Source organism: Aureococcus anophagefferens (genome assembly GCF_000186865.1).
Source record: "Aureococcus anophagefferens unplaced genomic scaffold AURANscaffold_2, whole genome shotgun sequence".
Classification (NCBI taxonomy): domain Eukaryota; class Pelagophyceae; order Pelagomonadales; family Pelagomonadaceae; genus Aureococcus; species Aureococcus anophagefferens.
In genome coordinates this window covers 2,118,656-2,130,019 of record NW_008705562.1, presented here as the reverse complement: position 1 = coordinate 2,130,019, position 11,364 = coordinate 2,118,656, and the positions used below count along the sequence as shown (strand labels likewise).

At 74.5% G+C, this 11,364-nt stretch overlaps 2 protein-coding genes across 2 annotated transcripts; one reads left to right on the top strand and one right to left on the bottom strand.

The window, feature by feature from the left end:
* Positions 1-7,453: 7,453 nt before the first annotated feature.
* On the top strand, positions 7,454-8,344 carry AURANDRAFT_12131 (hypothetical protein; the record flags this gene model as incomplete). The annotated part of the gene is made up of 1 exon (XM_009034967.1): positions 7,454-8,344. A coding segment is annotated over one exon (891 nt), but the record flags the coding sequence as incomplete, so codon positions are not given.
* Positions 8,345-8,636: 292 nt separating this feature from the next.
* On the bottom strand, positions 8,637-8,828 carry AURANDRAFT_9248 (hypothetical protein; the record flags this gene model as incomplete). Its single annotated transcript, XM_009034651.1, has 1 exon — positions 8,637-8,828. A coding segment is annotated over one exon (192 nt), but the record flags the coding sequence as incomplete, so codon positions are not given.
* Positions 8,829-11,364: the final 2,536 nt, after the last annotated feature.

Sequence of the window (11,364 nt, the reverse complement as noted above, 5' to 3'; positions counted from 1 at the left end):
GGTCCCGGGGCCCCGGGGCCCGCGCCGGCGGCGGAGCGCGCCCAGGTCGCGCGGTGCGGCGAGTGCCGCGGCTGGCCGCGCCTCGCCATCTGCGCGGCGTCCGTGCGCCAGGAGCGGGCCTTCGCCGCGCGCGCGTTCCGGTCCGAGGACGCGGGCCGCCGCGCGCGGCTCTCCGTGCTCGACGGCATGATCACGCTCGAGCTCGCGCGGCTGCCCGGCGTCGCCGACGAGCTCCTCGTCTCGCCCGCCTTCGTCGCCTGCGTGGAGAAGAGGGGCCTGACCTACGAGCTCCGGCCCGGCGGCGAGCGGAACCGCGGCGCGAGCGCCGTCCTCGGCGCCGTCGTCCGCGAGCCCCTCGCGCGCTTCGTCAGCGGCATGCGCGAGACGCTCCGGCGCCTCTTCGACGCGCCGGACGGCGCGCCGACGCTCGCCGACGCCGCGCGGCAGGCGACGTGGCCGCTGACGGCCTACGCGGCGTCGCGACACGACGCGGACCTCGGCGACCTCGTCCGGGCCTACGCGGCGGACTTCGCGTGCCTGCGCCGCTTCCCCGGCGACGAGCGCGTGCGGTCCCAGAGCTCCCTGCTCCAGGCCGCCGCGCGCGGCGGCAAGGCCGGCTTCGCCCACTTCAAGGTCTTCCGCTACGAGGCGCTCATGGCGAACGCGGCGGCGCCGTCGAACGCGACGGGCGCGAAGAAGCGCACGGAGCGCATCGAGGCCGTCGCGGGCGAGTGCCTCCGGGCCGTCGCCGAGGACGGCGACGCCGAGGCCGGCGGCGCGCCGTCCGAATCCGCGCTGCTCGCGGCGCTCGAGGCCGCGCCGGACGTGTTGGCGCTCCTGTGCGCGACGCTCGCGCACGACTTCGTCTGCCTCGGCTACGACTTCCCGCCGGCCTGCGCCGCGTTCCAGGCCCGCGTCGACGAGCTCCCCGGCGACGCGCCTCGCTCCGACGGGCCCGCGCGGCGCGGGCGGCGCCTCCTCGGCCGGGGCGACGGCAAGCGCGTGTGCCTGAGCCAGGGCGTCGCCTGCGGCGGGCCCAAGGACGCGTGCTACGCGGAGCCCAAGTGCCGCCGCAAGGGCGACAACCCCTGGGCGCGGCTCAAGGAGGCTTCCTGCGACCCGCAGCGGCCGGGCTACATGTGCCGCGGCCACTCGTGCTGGATCTCCGTCGACTGCAGCGTGGCCAAGCGCGCGGCGGCGACCGAGGCGCCCGAGGAGGACAACTGCACGTGCGCGGACTACGGCCTCTAATCTACACAGAGAGGTCCTTACGCGCTCGGACGCGCGCGCTTTTTCGGGATCGCGGCGGCTCCGGAGGGCCGCGGTCCGTCACGTCGCGCGCGCGCGGGGGGGGGTCGGCGCCTCGAGGTCGCGGCGCGGGCGGCGCCGCGCCTACGCGCATCACCCGCCCGCGGCCTCCTTCGGCAGGTCCGCCATGCCGTGCACTCTGTCCGCCGACGGCGCGCTCGACGCCGCGGCGCTTCGCCGCCTCGAGTAGAGCACCGCCGAGGCGACGCCGGCGACGACGAGGCCCTGGACGCCGAAGACGAGCGCGGCGACGAAGGGCACGATGAAGTACCACGCGTGGCCGCCGGCGTCCGCGGAGTCGTCGCCGACGATCGAGCCGTCGGACGCGATGCGGCGGCCCATGGGTGTGTTGGGTGTCGCGTGTGTTAGTCGACGCTCGACGCTGTTGCCGACGCGGTGCTCGAAGCGGAGATGGCGTCCGACGCTGCGCCGGCGCTCGACGCCGTGCGCGGGTCGGCCGGCACGGAGATGATGCCGTGGCTCAGGCCAATGTTGCTTTGCTCTCCGGGCCCGCGCAGTTCTCAGCTCTGGCATGTGCTAGCAGCGGGCGCCGAAGACAAGCGTTCACACACGCGATTCGGGAGCTTCCGGCAGCGTGCAGCCCCCCTCGCACGTGCACAGCTCAAAATCGCAACTTCGCACACGATGCGCGCCCACGGCATGCTCATGCGGACGGCCAAGGAGTGCCAGCAGGCCTGGGCGGCGTTCCTGCGCCTCCCGCCGAGGCAGGCGACCTTCCTCGCGCTCTCCGGCAGCCTCGTCGTCGGCGGCGTGCTGCTGGCCGGCACGGAGATCCTGCCCGGCCGCGACGAGCGGCTCCAGCGGAGCCGCGAGGAGGCCGCGCGCATCCCGCGGCTGCGCCAGGCGGAGATGGACGCGCGCGCCGCGGAGCAGCGCGCGGCGCTGCACGCGATGATCGCGGAGACGAAGACGAAGACGCTGTCGGAGAAGCTGTCGACGGCGTCGACGGCGCTCTACTCGTTCCACACGGGCCGCGCGCCGCCGGAGGACGCGGAGCCGACCGCGGACGGGGACTCGCGCGCGGGCTCGCTCTCCCCGGAGCAGACGCGGGACCTCATCAAGCGCGTCACGGATAAGGGCTAGCTACACATCGAGCGCGCGCCACGCGTTCGCCGGGGACGGCGGCGGGCCGCCGTCGACGCGCAGGTGGGCGAGGAGCTCCGCGAGGTCGAGGAGCAGCGGCCGCGTGACGCGCGCGTCGACGCGCGCGAGGGACGCGGACGGCGGCGGCGCGTCGTCGCGCGGGCCCGCCGCGCGGGCCTCGTCGAACCAGAGCCGCGGCCCCGTGTTCGCCTCGAGGAGCCAGAGCTTCCCGTCGCTCGCGGGCAAAAAGTCCAGGCCCAGCAGCGTCCAGTAGTCGCAGCCCGCCGCCGCGCGCTCCCAGAGCTTGGCGGACCCGGCGCCGAGGAGCTCGCGCGTCGCCGCGCGGATCGCGGGCCAGTAGGCGTCGGACACGTCGCTCAACGCGTCCATGTGCTCGCCCTCGCCGCCGTGGACGACGGCCGCGGCCTTGGTGCCCGACCCGTGCGCGTCGCGCGCGCGGCTCACCAGACCCTCGCCGTAGAGGAACGGCGCGTCGCGGCCGCGCGCGCGCGTCAGCAGGAGGTAGACCCGCACGGACACCTTCTTCCCCTCGACGAGCGCCGGCGCCACGGCCGGCTGGAGCACCCACTTGCAGTCGCGCGCGTCGCCACCGTCGACGGCCGCGAGGATCCGCGCGCGCGCCGCGTCCGCGAGCGCGTCCGCGGGCACGTCGAGCGGTTCGACGCCCGCGCCGTACTCCACGGACGCCGCCTTCATGAACCAGGATCGGTGGCCCGCGAGGCCGTTCGCGTCGAGCCACGCCCGGACCGCGGACCGCAACTCCGCCGCCGCCGGCACGACCCAGGTCGGCCGCGTGAGGCACTTGGGATCGAGGGGCTCGGCGCCGACGACCAACGTCGGCGGCACGGCCCGCAGGTCGAACTTGGCGAGCTCGACCTTGTTCGCGATCTGGTTCACGTTCGGGGGCGCGCCCTTGCGCGCGAGCACCTGGGCGCAGCAGCCGAGCGCCTGCGTCGCCAACGTGCGTCGCGCCGCCGCCCGGTCCGCGAGGAACGCGTCCGCGCCGCCGGGCCCGAGGGCCGCCGCGGCCGCGACGAGCGCGCACCGCTCGAGCTCGCGGCCGCCGCGACCCGCGAAGCGGCGGAACGCGAGGGCGACGTGGCCCGCCGCCGCCCCGGCGAGGCCCGCGTCGCCGGGCGACGCCGCGGCGCGCTCCCGCGCCGCGAGGGCGAAGCAGAGCGCCGCGCGCGGGTCCGCGGGCCGCGCGCGGAGGTAGCGGAAGAAGAGCAGCGCCGCGTACTGCTGGAAGTTGTCGATCTTGCAGCTCTCGAGGAGCTCCGCGACGCCGTAGTGGAACCGCGACCCCTCGAAGGCCGCGACGCCGCAGGTCAGCGCCGCCCAGCCGAGCTTGAAGCTCTCGTCGACGCGGCCGTCGCGCCGCGCGGCCTCGCTCAGGCGCCGCCAGCCGCCGCCGAGGTGGAGCGCGAAGCGGCAGAGCCGGTTGTCGCAGGCGTGGACCGGCGCCGGGCGCGACGGCGCGCGGTGCGGCTCCTCCCAGCCCTCCGGGTCGTCGCGGTCCACGGCGCGGACGTCCTCGCGGCCGCCGGACGTCGCGAGCGCGACGCCGCAGACGCCGCAGGTCTCACCGTCGCAGGCGCCGCGCTCCGGCGGCCGCCACGCGCGCGCCGCGGCGTCGACGAACGCCTCGCGCGCGCCGACGACGTTGCCGAGGCGCCGCTCGAGGCCCCGCTCGCCGACGCACGTCGCCAGGGGCCCGTGCGCCGGCGCCGCCTCGGCCGATTTCAAGGCCTCCGCGACGGCGCGCAGCGCCGCGGCGAAGGTCGTGATGCTCGTCGTCGGGCTCGCCGCCGCGCGCCGGGCCTTCGCGGGGCTGCTCGTCGCGTTCGGTGGCGCGCCGCCGCCGCCGCCGACGAACTGCGGGACGCGCGACCCGGGTCCGGCGGCGACGAGGCCGCGCTCCGGCGGCGGCGCCGCCGCGCCGGCCTTTTGGGCCTGGCGCGCGCGCACAAAGTCCTTGAACGAGGAGCCCATGGGTGCTCTTTTAGGGGTCCATGCTTGTTGACCACAATTAGAGAATGCAAAGGTTGACCAAGTTGCCGTTCGTTTTAGCGCCATCCACACATGGACGCGGCAATTGCTTCTGAACATACGGCTGCGAGCTACAAATTTACCTCCTGAACACGCGGTTGTCAACGCGCCGCAATTGCCTCCTAGCATACGGCTGCGAGCTGCCAAATTGCCTCCTGAACCGCGGTTGCGACGCGCCCAAGCACAGCTGTAACGATGGGCAGCGCCGCGAGCTCCGAAAAGGCCGACGAGCAGCTCCTCGAAGAGATGGAGGTGCGCGTCGTCACCGGCGCCGGCGTCTATGGCTACGAGGTCACGGGCGCCGGGAACCCCGTCGTCAATGGCGTCTACGTCCGCGGCGGGCTCGCGAACCTCGACGTCGGCCTCAAGCCGTACTACGAGCACTTCGAGCAGCCCGGTCTGTGGCTCGTGCGCTACTCCGGCGGCTGGTGCATCGTCCACGAGGACAAGCTCGACGAGCTCTGGGACGGCGGCGACTACTACCGCCAGCTCGACGGCGACGATACCCGGCTGCCGCCGCTCTTCGGCTGGGACGCGGGCCCCAAAGGGTGTGAGCCAGTGCCCTGCTTCCGGGCCATCGACGAGGGCCCCGCGGCCTTCGTCGTCGAAGGGGCGGGCTACGCGCCGTGCAACGGCCAGTACGCGCGCGAGGGCACGCACGACGGTTCGCCGCTCTACCCAGCGTCCTGTGGCCGTGACGATTTTTGAGAGATGTGGGGTGGGAAAACGATGAGAATTCGTCACCGTCATGCTTGGTAGGCTCTACCGCATGGGACAATACGTGCTCGTCCGCGCGCGGACGAACCGCTACAACTGGTTCATCGGCGACAAGGACAAGCTCGAGGAGAACGCGGGCGACCTCTACAGCTCGGCCTGCTGCCTCGACTACCCGTCGGCGACGGGCTGGCGCGTCGACGAGGACGGCCGCGAGCCCGCGCCCCGGATCTACGCCGTCGACGCGGCGGGCCAGAAGCTCGAGTACGGCTGGCACGTGCCCGCCGCGGCGCCCCTCGCCGTGCTCCAGGCCCAGGTCGTCGCGCCGGGCGGCGCCGCGTTCTAGTCGGACGTAGCGTTATCGCGACTGCGACCGCAGCTCCTCCCGCGCCTCCAGCTTCGCGAGGCGGCTCTGCGTCGCCTTGTAGTAGCGGCCGTAGGCTTTCTTCCGCCACTGGGCGTAGGTCGGCGCGCCGCGGCGCGCCTTCTCCGGCGCGCGGAGGTCGCAGATCCGCGCGTCGTCGCGCGGCTGGAAGAAGAACGTCGCCGCGAGCCGCGGCGTGTCCGCGTCGAAGGTCGCGACGATGCGGTGCTTCGGGCTGACGACGCCCGGCAGCACGGACGCCAAGAGGCTGCCGGCCAGGATCGTGCAGACGCCGACGCCCGCGACGGCGATGGGCCGGTAGCGTCCGCCGCCGTAGATCTCCAGCCCCGCGCCGCCCGGGGCCACGGGCGACGGCGCGACGTGGTTCACCATGGACAGCAGGCTCGGGTCCCGGTGCGGCGGCAGCAGCACGGCGCCGTCCGCCGCGGCGCAGTGCGTCCGCTTCACGTGGAACTGGCCGCCCCGCCGCGCGTCGAAGGCGCCGCCCGCCGCGAACGGCCCCCGCGGCGCGCCGCGCTCGCCCGCGACGGCGTCGAGGACGTCCGCCGCGAGCGCCCGGCAGGCGTCGCGCCACTCGGCGACGCGGGCCTCGAAGTCGACGCCCGCGAGGAGCGGCGCGAGCGCGTCGCCCTCGTAGATGACGCCGGACCGGTGCGCGTTGTAGTACGGCGCGACGGCGCCGACCGCGTGGTAGCCGTCGGCGACGGCGCCGTCGGCGATGGCGAACGCGGCCTTGTAGGCCTCCGGCTTGGCCAAGAACTCGGCCCAGAGCTCGAACGCGCGCGCGTTGAGCGCCGCGAGCGCCGGCGGCAGGATCAGCTGCACGGCGCCGACGCCGAGGAGCGCCGCCGCGAGCGCCGGCGCGTGCGCCGCGACGGCGGAGCCGTCGCTCAGGTCGACGACGGCGACGGGCGGCGGCGTCGGCGGCGGCGTCGGCGGCGGCGCGCAGGAGTCGCAGGACCAGGGTGCGGCCTGCGTCGCGGCGTCGACGTCGACGCCGGCGCAGGCCGCGTGGAAGCGCCGCGGGCACGACGCGCAGGCGATCAGCGGATTGGTGTGCGACGGCAGGCCGCGGCAGGCGTCGCAGTAGCCCATTAGGACCATGCCGAGACTTCGCCACGGCACCGTGGGGATGATGCAGAGCGCTTGAACCCGGCCAAAAACAAGAGTGAAAGCGTAAAGAGCCCCTTTTTCGGCAGCCCCGGCGCGCCTGCTTCACGCCCAGAATGGCGGCCCGCCGGTGACATGCCGCCGCACGAGTCGCCGCGGCCGCCGCCGCGGCCTCCCTCGCCCGGGACGACGGCGCGGTCCTGGAGCGTGCCGAGCGAGCTGTGGAAGGCCAAGGGCACGCGCGCCGAGTCGGCCTTCGGGGAGCTCGAGCGCGAGGAGCTCGAGCTGGAGGAATGGTGGTCGCTGTCCCACGAGCGGCTGCGGACCATCTTCATGCGCGCGGACCAGGACGCCGACGGGCGCATCTCCTTCGGGGAGGTCTACCCGACGCTCACGAAGTACGGGCTGGGCGGCCCGCGGTCGTCGTCCGTCGGGTCGCTGCGCGAGGGGTCGCGGGCGCAGGCGTCGCCCCCGCCCGCGCCCGAGTCGCCGCGGGCGCGGTCCCTCGAGTGGCCCCGCCCGCCGCCCTTCGGGGACGAGGCCCCGGAGGCGCAGGACCTCGAGCGCCAGGTCGACTTCGCGGCGTTCGTCGACGCGGCGCGGTCGCTCATGTACGACCAGCTCCTGCCGCCGGCGGGCTGCGGCGACCTCCCCGTGAGCTACAGCGTCACGGACTTTAGCGACAACACGTGCACGGCCGGCGAGTTCCGGGGCACGCGCGAGTTCCTGCGGTCGGGGAAGGCGGACTGGGCGCGGACGCGGTGGATCGAGGCGCGCGGCGGCGAGGCGGCGCTGAAGCTGCTGGGCGTCAAGTTCGGGCTCCACCCGCTGGCCCTCGAGGACGCCCTCACCCAGTCGCAGCGGCCCAAGGCGGAGCGCTACGCGGAGCACCTCCACATCGTCGCGCCCGTGTTCCGCGTCGGCGCGGCGGCGCCGGAGGACTCGGGCCTCACGCCGGCCATCGCCATCCACAACGTGTCCATCTTCGTCCCCCTGCGCGGCGGCGACACGCTCGTGACCTTCGCCGACGAGCGCGCGCCGCGCCACTGGAGCGGCCGCGTGCGCGCCGAGCTGCGGAAGAGCTACACGAAGCTCCGCGAGGAGGGCGCGCCCTTCCTCGCCTACCGCATCTTGGACGCCGTCGTCGACTCGACGTTCCCCGTCGCCGCGGCCTTCCACCGCGCCGTCGCGGCGCAGCGCGGGGAGCTCCGGTCGTCCGGCTACCAGTCGGACCTCGGCGAGCTCCGGGCGCTCAAGCTCGACCTGGAGCGGCTGAGCCGGCTGGCCAAGCCCCTGCACCGCCTGCTGACGAAGCTCATCGACGACAAGGACGCGCTCCTGGGCGACCGCTACAACTCGTTCGTCCGCGACGCCGTCGACAACGTCGAGGAGCTCCAGGACGACTTCAACGCGCTGCTGCGCGAGTGCGAGGTGCTCGACGACGAGTTCGAGCGCTTCCACCAGCGGCGCATGGACCGCACCATGTACGCGCTGACCGTCGTGACCTGCATCTTCCTGCCCATGCAGTTCATGACGGGCGTCTACGGCATGAACTTCAACGACATCCCCGAGGAGAACAACCCGCTCGCCTACCGCACGTTCTGGCTCTGCACGACGGCCTACGTGGCCCTCTTCGCGGCGTTCTTGGGGCTCCGCGAGTGCTACCGGCGCTGCTTCCGCGGCGGCCGCGCGCGGCGGCGGCGCCGCGACGGCGCCGCGCCCGCGGTCCTCGGCGGCTCGTGCCACCCGACGCGCGCGGGCGGCTTCTTCAAGCGGTTCCTGCCCGCGGCGCAGACGGCGCCGCGCGAACACGACGACGGGGCCCGCCGCCGCCGCCGCGGCGACTCGGACCTCGAGAACCCGCTCCTCCCGCGGCCGCCGCGGCGCGAGCCCGCGCTGACGGTCGTCTAGTAAAATCCGGTTACGGCTCGCCGAACGTGTCGAGGTCGTAGAGCTCCTTCTGCTTCGGGTCGTTGATGACCTCGTAGGCCGCGTGGAGCTCGCGGAACTGCTCCTCGGCGTTCGGGTCCCGGTTCTTGTCCGGGTGGAGCTTGAGCGCGAGCTGGCGGTACCGCTTCTTGAGCTGCGCGGCCGTGACGTCGCGGCCGACGCCGAGGACGTCGTAGAACGTCTTGCCCGGCGCCCGCGGCGCCGCCGTCCGCGCGCCGGCGGGCCGGCTGCCCGGCGGCGGGCCCTTGGCGTTCGCCGGCGGCGGCGCGGCCTTTTGGCGCTGCGCGAACTGCTTCACGTACTTTTGGTACTCGTCGTACATCTCGCGCTCGCGCTCGTCCGCGTCCATCTTCGCGCGGCGCTTCCGCCGCGCGTCGATGTCGTGGAGCACGGCCCGCAACCGGCCCTCGGCGTCCCTCAGCTCCGCCGTCGCCGCCGGGTCCGCGACGAGCGGCGGCGGCGCGTCGCGGCCGCAGTCCTGCGTCTTGAGGCGGAAGGCCGCGCAGTCCTCGAAGTAGGCCTCGAACTCCGCGACGGACTGCTCGAGGCGCTTGACGACCGTGTTGTCGTCGAGGGCCTTGGCCTCCAACCGCAACGGCTCGCCCTGCTTCTGCCGCTCGTGCCCCGAAACCGCCGCGGCCTGCGCCAGGCACCGCGCGCGCCGGAGCCGCGCCTTCGGGTAGCGCGGCATCTTCTCCAAGGCCTTGAGGCACGCGTTGGCGCCGCCCAAAGCGTCGCCCATGGCCTGGAGCGCCGCGCCGCGGTTGTTGTGGAGCACGGGGTGGTCGTCGTCCAGCTGGAGCGCCTTCGCGTACCACGCCTCCGCGCTCCGCGCGTCGCCGCCGCGGAACGCCGCGTCGCCCGCGGCCTTGAGGCGCCCGAGCTCCGCGAGCTTGCCGCGCTGGGCCTCGCACCAGTCCCGCGACCGCGGGCAGGCGTCGGCCCAGCGCCGGCAGCACGCGACGGCCGCGTCGACGGAGCAGGCCTTGGACGTGCCGTACGCGAGGCACTGCAGCACCTCGCGGCTCGTCCGCCGGTCCAGCGTACCCGGCAACGCGCCGACGCCCGACGTCGCCGACCGCTCGAGGAGCGCGGGCACGTTGGCCAGCACGCCGCCGGCCTCGTCCCAGCGCTTGAGCCGGCACAGCGCGTGGAACGCGAGCTCCGCGGCCTCGGCGCACGCGGGCGCGACCGCCCGCACCTTCCGCGCCAGCTTCAGGCAGCTCTCGTGGCGGTCGCGCCCGTGGGTCTCCGCGGACTCGAGCTCGCGCCGCGCGCGCCGGATCGCCGCGCCCGCCGCCGCGGCCTCGTCCGCGCCGCGCGCCGCGTCCGTCGCGTCGGCGAGCGCGGCGTCGCGGCCGTCGCCCGTCGCCGCGGCGCCGTCGGCGGCGACGCTCCGGAACTTCTTCTCCGCGCGCCCGAAGTGGCCCTGGCGCAGGTGCGCGCGGCCGCAGCGCACGGCGACGCGGTCCGGCCGCGCGAGCGCGCCCAGCTTCAGCGCCGCGCCGCAGTCCGCCGCGGCCTCGGCGAAGCGGCCGAGCATGAGGCACGCGGCGCCGCGGTTCGCGAGCGCCGCCGACCGGCCGGGCCAGTCGACCTTGGACGCGCGCGCCGCGTGCGCGAGCGCCTCGCCGTAGAGCGCCGCGGCGTCGACGAAGTCGCCCCCGTCGTACGCGGCGGCCGCGCGCCGCGCCAAACCGTCGCGCGCGGCGTCGGCGACGCGCGCGGCCGCCGCGCCCGCGTGGCCCTCCGCCGCGGCCTCGCGCTCGCGCTCCTCGAAGACCTGCTCGGCCTCGGCGGTCGCCGCGGCCCGGAGCGCGTCCGCCTCTTCGCGCGGCGCGACGAAGAGCGTCGCGTGCGGCACCTCGTCGTCGTCCTCCTCGCCGTAGAGCATGAGCGCGGCCTCGATGGGCCACTCCTCGGGGATCGGCGTCCCGTCGCCGGCCTCGAGGCACAGCGCCTCGCTCCGCAGCTTCTTCCTCTTGCCCCAGGTGTCCAGCAGCTTCAGGCACGGCGCGTCGATCCAGCTCGCGGGCAGGGAGAGCTTTAATGGCGCTTGTTTTTTTTGGGTGCCGTCGTCGGTCTTCTTCTGCCGCAGGATCACCGTCGGCTGCGCCGCGGCCATCGTCTCTTCGCGGGGCGCTCTCGTCGCCCGCGACACCCGCGTCGCCCGCGACGCCCGCGACGCTCGAGACGCTCTCGAACACGCCGCCGGACCGCGCCGCCCGCGTCGCGACGACGCTCACCAAGGCCTCTCGACGTCCATTGCAGAGGGGGAAAGGTCAAGCAATCTGTGTCGTTGACGAAGTTATTGAAGGGGATCGCGGGGAACCACGCGCGTCGGGGAGCATCCAAGTTTGAGCCGTGCCATGCGCGACGTTATCATACATGGGATTAACATGGGAACATACAAGTACAAGTAGGATTTCAGATCCCGGCGACGGGCTCCGCCTGGACGGCGCCGGCCTCGACCGGGACGTCTTCGCCGCCGCCGTCCTTCGGGCTCCGCGGCGCGACCAGCCCCGACAGCGAGCGGCGGACGTCGAGGAGGCCGCGCCGCGATCCCACGAAGCAGGAGCGCAAGTCGTCGCCGCTAAAGTTCGCGAGGATGATCAGCCAGAGCGCGATCAGAAGCGTGGACGCGAGGAGCACGACGAGGAGGCTCGCGAACACCTTGCCCGAGAAGACGCCGCCGTGCTGCTCGAGATTGTCCGTCGCGAAGA